At 43.3% G+C, this 18,913-nt stretch overlaps 2 protein-coding genes across 3 annotated transcripts in view; one reads left to right on the forward strand and one right to left on the reverse strand.

The window, feature by feature from the left end:
- The window catches only part of EXOSC9 (exosome component 9), a 127,558-nt gene extending 114,871 nt beyond the window's left edge, over nucleotides 1-12,687 (reverse strand). The window contains exons 1-12 of one of the 2 annotated variants that reach the window (XR_010622239.1): nucleotides 12,613-12,687; nucleotides 12,403-12,497; nucleotides 12,058-12,177; nucleotides 11,855-11,957; nucleotides 11,162-11,299; nucleotides 10,701-10,783; nucleotides 10,334-10,466; nucleotides 9,809-9,897; nucleotides 9,469-9,615; nucleotides 8,937-9,118; nucleotides 8,510-8,588; nucleotides 7,602-7,756 (exon numbers count right to left, since the gene is read on the reverse strand). Coding sequence is in view for 1 of the 2 variants with exons in the window: in XM_065736840.1 (XP_065592912.1) it covers nucleotides 7,675-7,756; nucleotides 8,510-8,588; nucleotides 8,937-9,118; nucleotides 9,469-9,615; nucleotides 9,809-9,897; nucleotides 10,334-10,466; nucleotides 10,701-10,783; nucleotides 11,162-11,299; nucleotides 11,855-11,957; nucleotides 12,058-12,177; nucleotides 12,403-12,497; nucleotides 12,613-12,678 (1,317 nt within the window). In the remaining variant the exon portion in view is untranslated. Of the gene's footprint in view, nucleotides 1-7,509; nucleotides 7,757-8,509; nucleotides 8,589-8,936; nucleotides 9,119-9,468; nucleotides 9,616-9,808; nucleotides 9,898-10,333; nucleotides 10,467-10,700; nucleotides 10,784-11,161; nucleotides 11,300-11,854; nucleotides 11,958-12,057; nucleotides 12,178-12,402; nucleotides 12,498-12,612 lie in introns of those variants that run through there. The other variant, XM_065736840.1, reaches the window with a different exon arrangement.
- Nucleotides 113-5,721, forward strand: CCNA2 (cyclin A2). Its single transcript, XM_065736808.1, is given in 8 exon segments — nucleotides 113-288; nucleotides 290-602; nucleotides 817-932; nucleotides 1,225-1,448; nucleotides 1,956-2,160; nucleotides 3,119-3,232; nucleotides 3,750-3,883; nucleotides 4,329-5,721. Coding segments are annotated over 8 exon segments (1,290 nt in total). The 5' UTR covers nucleotides 113-153; the 3' UTR covers nucleotides 4,378-5,721.
- Nucleotides 12,688-18,913: the final 6,226 nt, after the last annotated feature.

Below are 18,913 nucleotides of genomic sequence, written 5' to 3' on the forward strand. Positions count from 1 at the left end.
AACGGCGAGAGCGGCGGTGCCGCGGCGCGAGACTCCGCGGCGGCGGGACGGCGGCACGAGCCGCCCCTGCGCCCCACCCCGCGCTCCGCGGCCGCCGCCGGCCCTTTCCCTTTCCCCGCTCCTCCTCCTCCTCCTCCTCCCGCGGCCGCCGCCATGCTGGCGGAGCAGGAGAACCAGGAGAACGTCCCCCCGGCCGCCAAAGCCCCACCGCCCGCCGCCGGCACCCGCGTGGCGCTGGGGCTGCTGCGGGGCGGCCCGGCGCGGCCGGGGCTGGCGTCGCAGGTGAGCGGCGGGCGGGCGGGCGGGCGCCATCTTGGGGCGGCGGGCGGCGGGCGGCGGGCAGCTGTCAGGGCGGCTGTCACGGCGCGCTGACGGACCGCTCTCGCAGGCGGCGCGGAACGGAGAGGGCCACGGCGCGGCGGCGGGGCAGCGGCAGCCTTTCAGCATCTATGTGGACGAGCCCGACGAGGAGCGGCGGCGGCCCCAGAGGAAGAAGGAGCAGGATGAGGCGGCGGTCGCACTGGGGCTGCGGGCCGCCCTCGGGACCGTGGGGGAACGGCGGCCTCTGGCGCCCCTTGGCAACGCCATGGAGCTCAGCCTCGGTAAGCGGCGCCCGGGCCGAGCGCCCCACGTGCGGAATGCGGCCGCGGACGGGGTGTGCTGGGCGGCTGGGATGGGCTCCCCGGCCCTTCTCGGCGGGGGCTGCGGACGCTAACGCGTTGAGCGATGCCTCGGCTAACGCGGGCCTGCGGGCGGGACCGCGGCAGCGCTGTGCCGGCTCACCCCGCGTTAACGCGGTTGCCGCCTTCCGCTTAGATTCCCCAAGTATCATGGATATCTCGATAACTTCAGAACCGGAAGAGAGAAGAGCCAACGTTAACAACGTGCCGGACTACGTCAGCGACATCCACACGTACCTCAGGGAGATGGAGGTGAGGTGCCACCTTGTTTGCGTGCTCGGGCTGAGTGCATCCCAGGACTGTGACTGAAGGAAAGCTGGCTGCAAATAAGTTCTCGTGCTTCCTGCCGGGAAGCTGGCTGCGCTCTGCACTGAGTGCGAGCTGGAAAGGAGATGACACAAATGTAACTTTCCCAGTCCAGATTTACCCTTGCTTATTTCCAACCTCTTAAAAACATTCTAGATGTGGTAAATGGAATCTAAGTGGCTGCTTCCTTACAGGCACGTAGTCCAAACTCAGTCTTGTCTGCTATCTGAACCTGCAGGTAAAATGCAAGCCTAAAATAGGCTACATGAAGAAGCAGCCTGACATCACCAACAACATGCGGGCTATTCTGGTGGACTGGCTGGTGGAAGTTGGAGAAGAGTACAAGCTACAGAACGAAACTCTGCACTTAGCTGTAAATTACATTGACAGATTTCTTTCTTCAATGTCTGTTTTGAGAGGAAAGCTTCAGCTTGTGGGTACTGCGGCTATGCTGCTCGCATCGTAAGTGAGATTTCTTAATTGAAAATTCCACCTGCTGGTTTCATACTGATGGAAATCAGATAGCTTGTAGTCACACTGTCTAGTAGAGGCTTCGTAATGGGTTAAAATGTGTAAAAAAATATATATATAAAAGCTTGGCAGCCCGCATGAAACCCTGCAAGTGAGATTCCAGGCTGTCTTTATAGATTGGCCTAAGTGTGAGGATATCTGAATGCAGGAACGAAAGGCTTCTCAACAGTAATTAAGGCAATAGTGAGAAAGTGTATGAAAAGAAAAGTTGGTTTTCTTCTGGAATTTCAGTAACTCAGTCCCAAATTACTTAGTCCCAAAATAAAAGGCTTTTGGAGCTCTTTAACTTCGGGTGATTCTAGACTTACCAAACTGAGTGCAGCGGACTAGCTCAGTCACTGCATCTAGCTACTTTAGAAGTCAGAACCTAATTTAGAACACTGGTGTTGCTGGTTACCTGATTGTCTAGTCCCTAACTGCTTCTCTTTCTCATGGCAGGAAGTTTGAGGAAATCTACCCCCCTGAAGTAGCAGAGTTTGTCTACATCACAGATGACACCTACAACAAGAAGCAAGTTCTGAGGATGGAGCACTTAATTTTGAAGGTTTTGTCATTTGATTTGGCAGCTCCAACGATCAACCAGTTCCTCACTCAGTATTTCCTGCATCAGCAGACCAACTCTAAAGTTGAGAGCTTATCAATGGTAAGGCTTGTGAGCTCAAGTCTGTGAAACTGTAGGGTTCTGACATTATGAATGCACCTTACAAGAGCTGTGTTTGTACAGACAAGAGATAAAGGACTTTTTGGACTGGACTTCCCCCCTCCTAATATATTCAAATGTGTAATCTGTCTGGGAGACATATGAAAGTTGCATGTTGTATGGCTTGTTCTATTCAAACTGCTGTTTGAGATATTCCGTTACTCTTGCAGTCTTGTACCTGGCCTGGCTCAATGTGAATGCTTACTCAAAGCAGGCCAAGGCTGCTGAATTTTAGTTCTTGGGTTTGTTTCTCTGCGATTACCTTTGTTCCCATCTAAAATTGCCACACATTCACCTGCCCACACACTTTGGCAGAAAAGATTTTTGTTTTTTCCTTCAGCGAGCACTGAGCTCTACATCCAGAGGCAGTTTCTTGGCAGAGCACAGCATCTCAGATGAAGTTATCTTAAAGCCTAATTGTATCACAAGTACCAGAGTTCCTAAAAGAAAGCCTTTGTCTCCTAAAAGAAAGCCTTTGTCTTGGTCAGACCAAGAATTCTTCCTTCTTGATTTTTAGATGGCTCTAAAGATGAAATAAATGCATTGAAAAATGCATGAGAACAGTGCTGGACATTAACTAACAGTAGATGTTAATAGAGAAATATTTGGGTGTTTTCTCCTTGTGTCCTGTTGCTGTTCTGTGTCTTAGAATCACAAGTGATGGTATAGTATATGCTCACATTTTCTGCACCATTGCCTGCTTTAATGTGTAAGCTTTGTCTTGAAGAATATCAGCATTAATCCAAAGTAATAGATCTTCAGGCCAAGTCTTAGTGGGAACTGGTATAAGCTGTTCCAGTTGATGGCAGGATTGGGAGCTTAAATTACTGTCTAAACGAAGCTGCTTAAATGCTCTTCTTTTTGTAAGCAGATGATTCACTTTCTTTCGTCTCCCTTGCAGTATCTTGGAGAGCTGACTCTAATTGATGCTGATCCTTACTTGAAATACTTGCCATCAGTTATTGCTGCTGCAGCATTTCATCTAGCAAGCTATACGATCACTGGACAAGCTTGGGTATGTAACGCTAAAACTTGACCCTTTGCATACCTGTATGTATGCTCAGTGTATATGTAGGAAGTTCTGAATGCTGGGGCCTACACTACTGAGTTCTGGGCTGCAGGAGTTGGCAGCCCTTCCATACCAGTAACCTGTTAATGAGGGATTGCGGTGTTTGAAAGATAAGGATGTACTTTCTTTGGGAAGGCAGAGGCATCTGTGGTTGCATTGTGTTCCCTTCTTTCTACTCAGAGCTGTACACAGCTCCCTTGGGATGAGGGAATGGGCGGGAAGCCTAAATAATGGAGGCAAGGAATGCTTCTGCCCTGTAAAGAATATGGTTGTTTTCAGGGTTCCTGTAGATCTGCAGGAACAGTTGAAATCTAAATCTGGGCAGTCATCATTAAGCTTTGTGCTTGAGGTAGTAAGAGTGCCAGCATGCTGGGACAACACATTTTCAACAGGAAGCTTGAAAACTTCCACCAGAGTGACATGAACATGTTTCAGTGTTCCTCCTTTTTTCCTTTTTCCTCAGCCTGAATCTCTGTGCAAGGTGACAGGCTACACCCTTGGCGACATTAAGCCCTGCCTCATGGACCTTCACAAGACCTACCTCAAAGCAGCACAACACACGCAACAGTCCATAAGGGAAAAGTACAAGAGCACAAAGTAAGTATCTGCGGAGACGGGTGGTAAGCCGGTCTGCTCTGCCTGTGCTTCGCTGGGGCTGGGTGGGTTAACTTGGGAAGAGTCTAAGTTGCACCAAAGCCGTGTAAGTGAAATGGTTCAAGAGACCCTCAGATCCTTGTGAGGTGCTTTGTTGAGCAACGAGTCGTGTTCTCCAGGCCTGCTGTCATTACCCAAACCACTACCTGAGCCGTCAGGTAGAAACTGGAGGTACTGACTTCAGCTTCCTTCTGTTGCTAGGCAGCAGAGTGTATGTAATGTCCAAAAAATCCATGTTGGCATGGTGGCTGACAAGCTCCAAAATGTTTCCAGCTGGCTGTGCCTCACGAGGAATGTGCTTTACTGCAGTATCCATGTTATCTTTTACAGCAGAGAGCACTTGAGCAAGATTACATCTTGCATCTCTTTTTTCTTTTCCCTTCTCTAGGTACCATGCAGTATCGCTTATTGACCCACCAGAGGCACTAGATTTGTAATAATCAAGGGACTTATCTTTTAAATAGGTAGATGTATATTACAAGAAAATGATGTACAGTTTTTAAACATGGTTCAAAGTTCTAGGTGTGATTACTCGGAATATTAATGCCTGCTTTGATGAGCTTAATTCTGAAGTTAGTTTTATGTGGTTTTAATGTAAATCTTTTGTACATGCATTCTTCTTAAAATATGTAGCTATGTTTTTATAAGAAAGTTCTCTTGAAGCACAGAATTAACCATGCAGACCCAGTCAAGTCTGAGACTGCTTATCTAATTAAAAGACTTAACAGTAATACTAGCAGTGCATTATTATCACAGGGCTTTTTCTCCTTCCAAGTAAGAGGGACTAGAACTCCACAGCGGTATTTGTAGCGTTTTTATACTCCCTATTCTAAGCTGAGACTTAGTACGGCTCAACAGCTCTAGTACTGGAAGAAACTGTATTGCTGTGAGAACACCTTGCTGACTTTTGTGAGACTCTCTGGGATGTGCCGGTTACTGGAAGCCCTGATTTCTCTTTAATGGATTGCCAGCTCTTCATCATTAAAGGTTCAATGCTCTGCTGCAGGAACTGCACAGCTGAAACTAGTAAACTACGTGTACAAAGTGGTCTTACTATAGTTATTTTCTAGTCAAAGTGTAAAACTGATACTAATTTTAAACCCATGGAGTTCCCACTAACCCTTTAGCTTTCCCAACAGCCCGTCTACATAGTGAATAAACCTACAGCCTGCTTGTGCCTTTAGGGGTGGTGGAACAATTATACTGCAGGAGAGTGAACTGCTGCTCTATGCTCTGGAGAGGAGGCAGTGTCTTCTGGTGCGGGTAGGCTGTGTGCAGAATGGTACTAATTCTGTACAGCCCTCTCTTGGGAAGGATTCCTTCCGTGGCATGCAGCAAAAATGTAAACCAAGTGATCGTATTTTTCCTTAGTTACTTTAACTGTTACATGAACAATCTATCATGCAAGTGTCATTTGATGAAATGGACATCTACCTTCAACCTGTATAAACGGAGTGATGCTCCCTGTACCTGCTGTTCTTTATGTGAAGATGTGAATGCATGGAGGTGCTGGATTTAACTGAGCCATTTCCAGGTTGGCAAATAAACAAGTTTTACGCCTGCAAATGAGCAGTCTTGCCAATACCTTAAAATCACAACCTGGTAGGAATACCACCTTAAATCAGCATAGCTTTTGGTTCTTTTTGGCGAGGGCTGCCTTACGAAACCTGTGCCCCTTAAAACTTGAGGTTGATTCAGCAGTGGTTATCTGCACCCCTAGCAGTAAAAGTTCCACGTATGTGTGAAGCGGTGGGTGTGGGCTATTTATAAGCAATAAAGAATAAAATTGAGAATCAGGAGCCCTCTACCAAGCAGTGTACGTGCATTACTGTGAGACCATTTACACATCCAGCTTCACTTACTGAAAGCTCACTGTTCTGCCCCACCCTGTTCTGTGGTCTGAGCCCTCCATGAACTAACTTGGTTACTAAACTGCTGTAGCCAAGCAGCTCACGCAGTCAAGACAGAGTATGCAGCAGGGACTGCTTTTGGGTTAATGTAAGCTTTTCAGGATGTGCTTGGACTCTTACACATGTTCTGATGTTTAACAAAGAGACATATTTTGTTGGTCTACCACATTGTTCAGTAGTTTCAGTAAGTTTAATTTCAGTATCTTGCCACTGGAAAAGCTAAAATCAGTTGGGAAAGGCTGTGCAGTATATCATGGCTAGTGCTTAGTATTTGAAATGCTCTACCCTTGCAGGAGAGGGAATATGTATATACAGAAACACGTGTGCCACAGGTGTGACGTGAGCTGCTGACCTCGGAAGGTCAAATCAAAGAGCTGCTTTGCTCACTATCCTTTGAAGATAACAATGCTCTTTGCGAGAAATGGGCTTCTGCCTTCACCTTCTTGTGGCATCTGCTGGGTAACTTCCAAGACCACTAAGAAGCATGAACAGTGGAAGAGAAGTTAATTCATAAGCTTCTTTTAAAATTTTCCCCAAAGAGTAGGTATCATTGAAGTGAATGGACACCAGTATTATAGTATTAATTTGCTGCTTAATGAAATGTCTCCTTGCTGTTTTGAGTGGGAGCTGTTCTTTTGTTGTTCCCATAGCACAGAAAAAAATGTCTCCCTTGCTCCCTTGGCCTTGCTTTCAGCATCCAGTATCAGATACCACTTCCTGTACAGCCTTAATGCCTTAGTCACAGGCTGGCATCTCTGCTGAGTGTGACTGTATTCCTCCACGCTTGCTGACAGCTGCAGTAACATTCTTTTCCATCTCTTCATTCTCCAAAGCTAACATGGGGGCATTCTAGTTCTCACTTCCTAGTTCTGATTAAATAATATCTTAGGCTGTGCTCTACTACTGTTTTGCCTATCCACTGTACATTCTCCCCTTTCAAAATACAGCCTCTGGGAATGAAGGGAGTAAGCTGGTAAACAGGAAAAGGAGACAAACAGTAGTAGCAAAGTATACTGTTTGTGTTCTTCAAAAAGCTTAAAGGCTTGTTGGAGAAAAAGAAACAATTTGCGTGCGGAATGGGTTGCAGAAGAAATCATCTTCAATTATTTTTGTGCTCTACAGTAACTTCACAGGGTAAAAACTGACATAAGGAAATGCACTGGTTTAGCTCCTTGAGGGATGGGGCTTTCTGTGTTTGTCCCATTCTGCTCTTCCTTAAAGCTTAGGTTGGCTGGGAGCAATTTTTTTTTCCTTCCTCCATTCAGTTCTAAAAGAGACGCTGGGAAGTAGTATCTGTGACAGCCACTTCTCTCCTGTTTGTATGGCATGTAAAACTAAGGTCACATGTAAAATAGTCCTACGTTACTCTTGTCAATATGTGCATGTTTCTAATTTACTTGGTTTTCAAAACAAAGCAGACAGGTTTGAGACATCCTCTGTTTTGCCAGATTTTAAATTCAGAGCCTACTTTGAATACAGCTCAAGAAGGATTCGTGTTTGTGCATGTAATATTTAATTAAACTTTTCAAACAACTACTGAGGTTTGAGTTGCCTCTGTGTGGAAGTTCTACAGCTTCTTTTCTTCTGAGCAGAACTGCATCGTGTATGAGTCACTCAGGTTGGACTAGTGAGTAGTCTGCTGCAGACAGATGCTACCACTTTCACTTACATGAACTTTTTATTTTAAGCTGTGTACAACAGTTACATAAAATATACAAAGAAGCAGGACCAGATTTGGGGTGGGAGGTAATAGTTACCTACAAAAATAGGTTCAGTAATAAAACGAAAATGTCACATTCTCTGGCATTACAGAAAGGGGTGGCTTTAACGAGAAGTTCTCTTCTTTCTCCTCTTTTTGTTAAATGTTTTCTTACTTGTGCTTTCTTGTTTCAAGGTGGTCTGTGGTCTGAGAGTAAATAACACTGTTTATCAAGTAACTGTACTAAGTAGTTCAATTTCAAAAGAACAGCTTTGTCATCTTTAACAGGACACTCACTGAGTTCAGTTTCTAGAAAGCATTCTAAATACAGGAGGGTAACCATGGTTGAAGTAAGGATACAACAGTAAAACTAACTTGCTTGAGATAAAACTTAAGATTTGCTGTAATGGAGCATCTCAATCAAAGTCACCTTTATGCTCCCATTCCTTTTGGAGTGATAAAGACAAGTCAGACATCTGAAGAGCACAGAAGGCTGCATGCTCAGTGTGGTGGGGCCGTGCCTCAGCCAGCAGTACTGCTATGGAGCTGGACCAGTGTATTTTTAAGGACAACACACAACAACTTCTTACCCCATCACTCCTCCTTTTATTGAAAGATGACTGCCTGAACTGGAAGTGGCCAGGCTGGATGGGGCCCTAGGCAACCTCGTCTAGTGAGTGGTAACCCTGCCCACAGCGAGGGGTTGGAACTAGATGATTCTTAAGGTCTCTTCTAACCCAAGGCTTTCCACGAGTCTGATTTACAACCACACAGTGACCGGCCTCCTAGGAGCAGAGCAAACTAGCACAGATTCTGATTTCCTCACTCTGCTATATAATGTCCTTGATCAACCAAGAACGTTCTTGGCACTGGCAAAGTTCTGAGCACAGGCTGTGAAAATCCTGTAGTCGAGTATCCCTTACCAACTCCTTCCCCCTCTTAATTTCACGTGATGTTTACCTTGTTTTCTTTGGTACTTCCTGTGGTTCCAGAATGACAACTTCTTCCTCTTCACTGTCAGATAGTACAATAGGTTCATCTAGAGAAAAAAAAATAAACTCACAAACTGATCCAATTTGTATGTACACCTGTTATCATTAACTGCAGCACTTTTAAAGGGATACTCTACTCTGAAGTGGAAAGACAGGCTTACAACTACTAGTGCTTAATTTGAAGCTCTTCAATATACTACAGAAAAACAAGCTTTCTTTTGGAGAAAACAGATGTATAGGTGAAAAACAAAAGTACCAAACAAGTATAACTTTCAAAAAGAAACTGGCTACAATGGTTTTCTTCCTAAGGACATCATGCACTTTTCTTTAATTCTAATAATTTACACTTAAAAGTGATATAAATAAATGTATGCGGTATCAAGATAAATAAATACCTTTAGCTTCACTCATCATACTTGAATCCTCTATTTTCTGGCATTCAAAAGCAATACCACTGCTTTCACCTTCCTCTTCTGCTGCTTCTTCCCTCTCAGATTCTTCAAGGTCTCCCCAGGCATTCTCTATTCCTTCCCCAATTTGGGCTGTGCCAGGAGTGTGCAATATTGGTTTGGCAAAACTGAAGTAGTTAAGAAAATGGAGTTAGCTAGTAATCTCACTGTATTCTTAAGGCAAAATGGTTGATTTTGAGCTGTAACTTTTCTCCCCAGGCCTTCAGTGAGAAGTAGGAAAGAGTACTCTTCCAAATAATGTAACAACCAGTTACTTTGGCCCCATTTTGCACTTTGTGTTAAGTTAGCTAAAAGCAGTTAAGAGCCAAAAATCAACATAACATTGATGTTTCCTCTGCAGGATGTGAAACTACCCTGAGCCATCACATAGCTTGGGTGTTCTAGCAGCTTTGAGTAGGGCTAACAGATAATGGGAAGACTTTGTTTTTTTCCCTGAAATAATAAATAAAAAACATACATTTCTGAAGGAGGGTCAGCTTTAGTTATGATTTCTTCTGCTTGTTCTTCCACGTTGTTGGTATCTACAGCAGCGCTGTCCATTTTGAAGGCAGTGATCTTTTTATTTGGTATAGACTCTGCAAAGCCAAACTTCCCACCTTCTTTCCTAGTCATTCAATGACAGACAGCATTTCAGGATATTGGACATTTATGAATGTTTTTAAAGTTCGAGTGTGGACATACTTGCTATTTTAAGTGATTACAAACAGAAACAACTCGCTGTTCTTATTACAAACTGGCATTAACTTGAAAATTATTTCTTAAAAATACTCATCTCCATTCCTTCTCAAAAAACTCACCTAACTTTCTGGTCGTTCTCCAAAGCTTTCTGAATTAGTTCTGTTATTTCTGCAACCTTAACAGCTGTTATTTTACTGCATCTCAGAACCTGTTTGTTACATAATACAGTAACAGTTTAGAATCATGAAAACAAGACTCTTTTTAAATAGAGCCAAAGAACAGATTGTAGGAGGAACAGATACTTAAAAGTTGGTATCTAAGTATAAGGAACTGCATACACAATGAGATGATGAACAGGTAATACCCATCTGTTCATGGAAGCATAGCCTGAGGTCATTTACAGCCATATCATAAAGAAAAAAGGTGCACATCTGACCAAGCAATGTTCCTTTTCTCTCTCTCTTCTCCAGCACAATTCAGAGCAGCATGCTCTCCCAACTGGGTCTGAAAACACTTCATCTTTTCCAATTAAATCAGACAGATAATTGTTTTCTTAGCTTCAAAATGTTAAGTATATTACACCAAGATTACAGCCCAAGAAGTATTTTACATTTAAGAGAAAGACTGATCATGGAAACATTTACCTGATCCTTTAATAGCATAATCCCTCCACTAGACTGGATGGTACAAATTTCACGATGTTTATTCATGGCAATTACAAGGAGGCCATCCATTACACGTTCCTCTCGCTCATTTGGATCCACCAACAAGTATGTCCTAGAATTAAGTTTTTAACGTGAGACGACAACATAAATTTGAGCCTGAGCTTGACTTACCCCAATAAAACTTTCTGTGAAAGCTGCTGGCTACACACACCCTGTGCCGAACACATATGAATATGTTAAGAAATCTATCTGCCAACATGAGTATTTTCACAACATTATGTACCAACAATTTTGCAGAGTTGACAAGAGATAGTTTTTGTCCAGAAAGACTTAAAAAATATCTTACCCCTGCTGAAAGAAGGCAAAACTGACACAAATAGGCATGTGGTGGATGCTCAGGGGCACAGGATCACGCTCCTCAGGAGAATACTTAGGAAAGAATTGATCCAGAAGACAATTATTTATGAAACTCTATTTTAAAAGGATGTATTGCATAAGAGAGATTTAAACAAATAAAAAGGAAAGAAAAAACCCACAAACGTCTACTCACCTATACATTAACAAAAAAACAAAAAAAAATTACACCTTTTGTTTACTACTTATGGAGGTAAACACAGCATATTCCCATAAATTGGAACTGAAATAATCTCAGCAGGCTTGCTTCACTATCCTTTTACATTTTGAATAGAAACATGCTTATCCTAAAAATATCTTGAGTTTATCTGCTTACATCAGTATTTAATTATTTCCTTTCATAAACCAGCACTACCTATGGTCTGAGGCTTACTGCAGCCTGGCACGACTTACCACTGTTACTTCTTTTCCTTGCACAGAAACATCTGGTCTGCGAAAATGGCACAGGGCCACGATTCCTGCTATGCTAGCAGCATCAATAATGTTACCATCATGATTTAACAGGTGCAGGTCCAAGCGAATTTGCCAGACCTGTGGAAAACCATGCATAACTGCTCAGTAACACATAACACGATTCCATGGAAGCTATTGCTTTTCCAAGACACTTGCAGTTTTTGAACCATAAAAAGGAGCAGCTTACATTCCTCAGGTATTTGCTTAAGAAGTTAGGATGAAAAACTGTGGTATATGCAAGGCATCATGTGCTGGACATAAACAGTGGTTAATTTTGACAAAATGAACAACTGTTAAGTAGAACTAAACTTTGTTTTGCAAAGAAATATATTCAAGTACACAGGTCCCAACTATTTCAAAAGCCTATGTAGAAATTAAGTTAAAAATATCCATAAAATTAGAAAAATACACTCATTCATAAGTCCAGTATTCAAAAAACACAGACCACCTGAAGAAACTGACAAGTATGTTCAAATATGATTAAATTCAAGAAATGTTTAGATGTTTTACTAAGGGACTTGGCTTAGTGGGGAAGTATTGGAGGTATGTGGATGGTTGGACTGGATGATCTTGGAGGTCTTCCCCAACCTTGGTGACTCTGATAACATTTCAAACTGGCAGTTTACCCCCTACCTTTTCACCAGCAACAACGCAGAGAGATTCAGTGTCTATACATTTGGAATTTCTCAGGCATCGTTCTATGAGTCTGTTCGATTTCACCAATAACTCGGTCTGCCTGTTCAAACAAAATTAACCCAAATTAAACATAATCGGCCTGCACACTTGTGTGTTTTAGAACATCACCCTCATTTTGACTTTTTAAGAAAGCTACATACCTGCCAGGCTCAAAGCCAGGTGCAGCCATCGGTGAGAGCTCAAGGTTACAGAAAAGTATACCTTCTGTAGCCCGATTTGGCTTCGGAGGAACAAGTTCACATGAGACTTGCCCAAGAACCCTGCAGGAAGAAATAAATGGCCGGGCTACAGAGTTTAGCAGGAAAACACCTAGCAGCGGAAATAAAATACAAAAGAACCCGCGTGTGCGTTTTTAACAGGGGCTTTAGGCTAGACGTCAGAAGCCAGCTCCTTCACTCGGAGGCAGCGAGGCGCTGGCACTGCGTGCCCAGATCGCCGCGGCTGCCCCATCCCCGCGCACCGCAACGCGCGTTCTGCCGCCGCACCTGGTCTTGCCCAGCTCCACCACGCAGCAGCCATGCTCGGGCCCGAAGGAGATGCGCACGTTGCGGTAATCGTAGCACTGCCGCCCGTCCAGCCGCTGCGGGAGGATACACATACATATACGGGACGGTCACGGCACCACGCCGGGCCAGGGGCGGCCGCAGCGGGCAGGGATGGGGGAAGGGTACGGGGAGGAGCGCCCGGCGCCGCACCTTCCTCTCCTGGAGAGAGTGCAGCACGAAGCGCCGCTCGCAGTTCGATAGCGGAGTCTCCTTCATGGCGGAACGCGGCGCCAGCTCGGCGCGGTAGCCGCGCGCTGCGATTACGTCATCGGCACGCGGCGGCGGAGGGTGAAGGGCGGTAGTGCGTAAGCGCGGGGCGCCAAGCTCCCGCCTCCTGCTGGACGGGCGCCCCCTGGCGGTGGGCACTCCGCCTGCCAACGGGAAATCAGCTGGGGCCAAAACCCTTCATACCCTAACCCATATCAGAACGCAGCCTTTTCTCACACAGAATACTAGCTTTTATCTTTTTAAACCTTATTAACACACTTAAGTTAGTTCAATCCAAAACACGAGGGGCGCTTCAGAGACATCAGGATTCTGCAAGCTGGGGCACGTTTTGCCAGTTTCTCCATGTTGGTTTTAAATTTTCAGATTAGGACACTTGAGCATCATCAAAAATATTTAGTCTAAAAGAATACTGGTGTAAGACTGCAAAGGCCATCTTGCTCTGTTTCATCACATGGTACAACACGTGAAGCATTTTTGTTCCTTTATGCTGATTTAACATTTGCAACTTTTCCTCTAGGCAAAAGTACGGTAAAGTCTGGTACGTCTCACTCATTGCTGCTAGGTGGCTGATTATCATAGAATCATTAAGGTTGGAAAGACCACTAAGATCATTTAGGCCAGCCACCAACCCATGCTCTAGTCTCAGTGCCACATCCATCCTTTTCTGGAACACCTCCAGGGACAGCGACTCCACCATCTCCCTGGGCAGCCTGTGCCAAAGTAGCACCATTCTTTCTGAGAGGAAACATTTCCTAATACCTCAACCTGAACCTGCTCTGGCACAACTTAAGACCATTCCTTCTTGTCTTGTACTGCTGTTACCCAGAAAATGAGGTAGACTCCATCTCACCACAGCCAGTTCAGGCAGTTGCAGAAAACCATAATGTCTCCCCTAAGCCTTCTCTTCTCCAGACTAAACAGCCAGTTTATTGAGCACCAGTTTATTGAGAACCAGTGATTGAGCACCTGGTGGGAAGGCAGGGCCAACCCAGGGGAGCTCAGGTGCATGCAATGTACCTAGTGACTGGAAGGGATGGAGCCAGGACCCACCCTTTTCCAGACCTCATTTAAGGACTGGCGGTAGTGGCAAGATTCTCTTACTGGAGATCTGTGTGTATTTGAAGCCTTCTAATAGTAAGTAGTTTTTTTGTTGTTGGCTTTTTTGGTTTATCCTTGCTTGCTGCAGCCTGAGCCTTTGCCACCCCACTATTATCGCTGTGCTTTCCATTGCTGTATAGCATTATACTTAGTGAGCCTGCTGGATCCTCAAGTTCATAGAGTTTAGTCCCTTGTATGTTCATGTGAAACAGGTTGTCTGTGTTTGTATCCAGTATGGTTTTTAATATACTCAAATAAAGAAGCTTTACAGCCTCACTGTACAATCTGTTGTACTGTTGACTACCATTACTGCAAGAAAGGTTTTCTTAGTTTTTAACAGTTTCCTGCATTTCTGTTTGAGCCCTATGGTTCTTGGCCTGTCACTGGGTATTACTGGCTAGAGCCTGGTTCTGTCTTTTTTGGTTCTGTTTTTTTCATTCCCTCTTAACAAGTGTTTAAACAGATTACTGAGCCTCCCTGATCCTTTTCTTCTCCAGTTAATTTGGCCTTTCCTCATGCATCAGTTGCTCCAAATCATGGAACATTCTGCTGACCTTGTGCTGGATGGTCTCCAGGATGTCTGTAGCTCTGGTACTGGAGAGCCTAGAGCTGGATTCAGTCCTCCAAATGTGGCCTCACAGTGCTGAGCAAAGGAAAGATCACTTCTCAGCTCAGGTTTTCCCTAACGGACTTAGGTTGTTAATTTAATCCAGTGAAGTTGTTGTACTTCATTTAAAGCAGGTATTATTTCTCAGAATTAGAACTGTGTGCACGTTTGAAGGTGCACACATTTGTGGTAGGAGTACTGTGAAGTTTTTTTATCTCATTTCCACAACGTAAGTGGTGAGTAGACATGAACTAGATTAATTTATTGGTGTATCCATGTATTTTGTTTCTAAGCTTAGTTTAAAAGGGTATTAACAAACTCACAAGATCAATGAGGTTGCACAGGTGTCACTACAGAATCATAGAGTTGTGGGAGTTGAAAGGGATCTCTAGAGATCATCTAGTCCAACCACCTGCAAAGCAGTCTCCCCACAGCAGGCTGTACAGGTAAGTGTCCAGGCAGGTTTTGAGTATCTCCAGAGAAGGAGATTCCACAACCTTCCTGGGCAGCCTGTGCCAGTACTCTATCACCCTTTTTCTTAATAAATTGGTGAGACATCTACGCTTTCAGAGGAAATGAACTCTGAAGTTCTGACCTTGATTTTCACATCTTTGATTTACAGGAATTTCAGGACAGCTTTTTTTTTTATTTACCGTAGTGTAAATGAGCGTAACTCATAGCCCAAGTACTTACTACCCCCTGTATTTGGAATATTGGTATTTGTGCTCCAGGTGTGAAAACTGGACCTGCAGTGTTTGCATTGAGTTCAATCTCAGAGGGCAAGCAATTGAATTTAAGCATTTTTCAGCTTAGCTTAATTCTCATAGCTTCTGTGTGAAAAGTGGTAGATTTGAATTTCACACTTAAATGAACATTCTGCGTGTGAGTAATGCTGCAGTTGTGATATTTAGCAGGAAGCATCAAAGCTTCCTTGGATATCTTGGCTGTCACTGTTATTGATTCAGTGTTTTGCTTATCTTGGTGAAGGTAAATTAATCAGTTTTACTTGGTTCACGTTCACTAGTGCTGTTTCAATTGCTGGATTAGTGGAGGAAGATAATGCTTAAAATCTCTGATATTCTTCAAAAAAATGTTATATTGTTTATCATTGAGAAAGAGACTTGAAATATGGGCATGGATGAATTGCTTAATAAGTCATTCATGTTAGCAAGGTGTACTAATCTTGCAAGCTACACAGACAGTGGCTTTTTTTTGCAGTTAAGTGGTTGCTCAGTAGAGCAGTCAATTGAAAACCAGTTTTATGAAGTAGATTCATTTCAAAATGAAGCATCTTTTCATGAAGCTTTCTTCAGTCACTAATGTGCTGAAAACAACCTTGAAAGGGTTTGTTGGATGTTTCTAAACCGTGTTACTCTCCATAAATTATAGAAATGTCAACAAGGGCATATGCTGAGAATAGGGCCTGGTAGTAGAGTCGGAAAAATTCTGATCCTTAGGCCCCCAAACTGATTATCTTGTGCCTTGTTTCTGACAGGCTGCAAGCAAAGTGACCTTTGCTGTCATGTCTCTTAACAGAGGTGATCAACCGGGTGAGAGATTGAGGAGTTACAGTCTTGTTGCTTAGCAAGTTACAGCAACAGCTCTCTTTTTTTCCAGAGTGAGGTTTTTATAGCAGTTTCAATACCTTTTTTAAATGAGCTGCATCTGTGGCACAAAAAGTCATTCAACAGTGCTGTGAATCATTTGCACTAGGTTTTCTTGCACTAATAACATGTCCTGTCAGAAACTTTTCCAGAAGTGCTCATTATTGCCTGGGAACAGCAAGGTGGGGTTTTTTTGCTTCCAGTGTTAATCTTGTTCAAGATTACTAGACTGTGGCTTTAGTAGGGAACTTGAGGAGGGTCTGGATGTGGTTCCATGGGGTTGGTGTCCATCCCGTGCAGAAACCAAGATGTGTGTGGGGTAGAATTCGGTTATCCCATTTGATTCACAACATATTCTTTGCATGAAATCCACTATGTAGATTTTATGCCTGTATGTGTGCAAGGAAGGGTGAAGAATTTCATGTGCATGTGAAGGAGGAATGAAATCATATAGCATAGGAAACATGAGGTAAGCCACAGAGAAAATAAAGTCAACAGCATAGGTTAATGGAATAGAAATAGTAAATTAACTCAACTTCTACAATTCTGCACAGTAAAATGTGTTACAATTATTATTCCTACTACATGATTACATAGGTATTTGAAACCAGAACAAAAAGCTGTGAGTATATTACACTGCAGAGTAAATAAATGAGTGAATAAATCAGGTGCTCAGGCTGAGTAGGAATTCTCAATAAGATGATCCTAATGATCTATTGAGCTCACACAGAAGTGCTTCTTCTTTTGAGATAGATGCTCTGTAGGGAGAAATGCTTGAATTGGATTATCTTACCAGACTGAACCTTGAGTGAAAATCACATTTGAGAACTGAAGAAAAATACAAACTGAATCTGAATCTTGACTGCAAGACTTCAGCAACTGCATTTTCTGGCTTTATAAAATGTTTGATCTTCTCTTTTTGTGGTATCCTTAGCTGTAATGTGTCCTACTGCTTAGCTTAAGGTTCTGCTCTCCTGTGTCTCCAGCATTTGCATTTACATGTGAATGCACAATGTAACAGGGTATTTCAGTGCCCAAAATTGTTTGGGGAGCAGTAGTTTACTTCTGTAAGAACCTCTGAGACCTTGAAATGGATACTATTGCACTGGAGTGGAAGGGTAGTTAACCACTGAGCACAGTGCAGCTTGCAGAGGTAAAACCTGATTGGTACAGCCCACTGCCCAGTTTGGTGCAGTGAGGTGCTCAGTATGCTGGTCCCAATCCAGAGAGACACTTAAGTGTGCTCTTTATCTGAAGCTCAGCTGCAAACACACTTCTTACTTCATAGATGGAAGATGCCACAGCTTATGCACATCTAAAATTTAGGAATGTAGTTATATGCTGCAGTCATTTTATGTCAAATGTGGGCCCAGAACAGTCACCAGATCATCATCAGAGCAGATAAATGCAAGTTGGTAATAACTTCTGGTCCATCTACTCACTGGATGTCCATTTTAATCACCTTTCATCAGCTAGACCCCTCTGAGCACACCCCAGGATATTATTGCTATTTCTGCCCATACTGTAGTTCTCACGTAATCTGCTGATTTCTGTAAGAAGTTTTTTGTGCCAGAGTCCCACACGAAGTTCAGACCCCATAGCTCTTGCAACCCCTCTGGGAAAGTGGGAAGTATTTGCAGGGTTGGATTCTAGATCCAATGTGGAGTTAGAGGAAAATAAATGATATCTCTTCTCTTCCTTCTGCTGACAGTATTTCTGCTTTTCTCCGAAGACTGACCTGAAATGTTTGAAGTGCTGTCCTGCCACTGTGTGAGTGTGCTTGATTGATTAATCTGTGATTTTTGAGTCTCAGCACTGTAGCTAAATACCAAGAGGTCTGCTATCTCTACATCACGCAATTTGTCAGACAGAGCCACAGAGGTAATCTCTTCAGTTTGGCACTCTGAGCAAATTGCACTCTTGAATTTATTGATAAAAGTGCACAGTGGAAAGCAGTTACTAAATTTAAAGAGTCATGTTAAGCCAAAATTGTTAGAGCCAGCGTGAAAGGCTTTGAACACATAAAATTGAATCTACATTAAGTTTTTAGTGTTGTACAAGGTTCTAGAAGCATCTTCAAGTTCAAAGAAGCCTGACACTTCTTTACGCCAAATCTGAATGTGAGCAATTTTTGATCATTTTGAGAAATAACAGATGTTTGTGATGAAATTGAAACTATTGCATGCTTTCATGTAGAGTAGGCAAAAATCAATTTAAATGGTTTTAAAAAGAGCACTTGTTCATAACCTGGTCTTGAATATTACTTGCCAGAAACACTAGATTTTTAACTTCAATGGGATTGAAGTTAAAATAGATTTTTAACATCAAGGAGTGTGACTGCCATTTGTATTTTATTTTCCTATGGGGAAAGATGACAAAATGTTTACTGATATTACATGTGATCTTACCCACATATCAATGCTCCCAAAATACAGAAATCCAGTTCTGAAAACCTTAGATGTCACAGCTGATATGTGAAAGCACATTTAATACCTAGGGCTATTTTTCTCTTTGGAAGCCTGGATTATTTTGAATAACTCAGTTCAGTGTTGTACTACTCATAATCCACAGCTCTTTATGTTGGAGTGCCAAATCACGCTGCTGCTGGTGGTGGTGTACTGATGGAGTGTCTGTGAGGTGCTCAGGTATCTCAGCCTGGATTTCTGCTGTCTATTAGCTGAATGCACCCACCTTTGCTGCTCCGACAAACCAGTCTCATGCCAGTTCCCAGACTCCCCACAATGCTGTTGTAACTCAGGCTGATAATTGAATGAATGTGTTTGGTTACAAATGTATCAGGAAAGTCTCACGGTGCTAGCTGTAACCAGGCTAGTACAGTGTGGTTCTATGTGACTGTGAGAGAGGTGCTATCTGCTCCAAGTTAAGAGGGATAAACAATAAACGGGTTAAACCA

The sequence above is a fragment of the Cyrtonyx montezumae genome, unplaced genomic scaffold (assembly GCF_038088225.1).
Source record: "Cyrtonyx montezumae isolate F1298 unplaced genomic scaffold, pur_monq_1.0 scaffold_2, whole genome shotgun sequence".
Classification (NCBI taxonomy): Eukaryota; Metazoa; Chordata; class Aves; order Galliformes; family Odontophoridae; genus Cyrtonyx; species Cyrtonyx montezumae.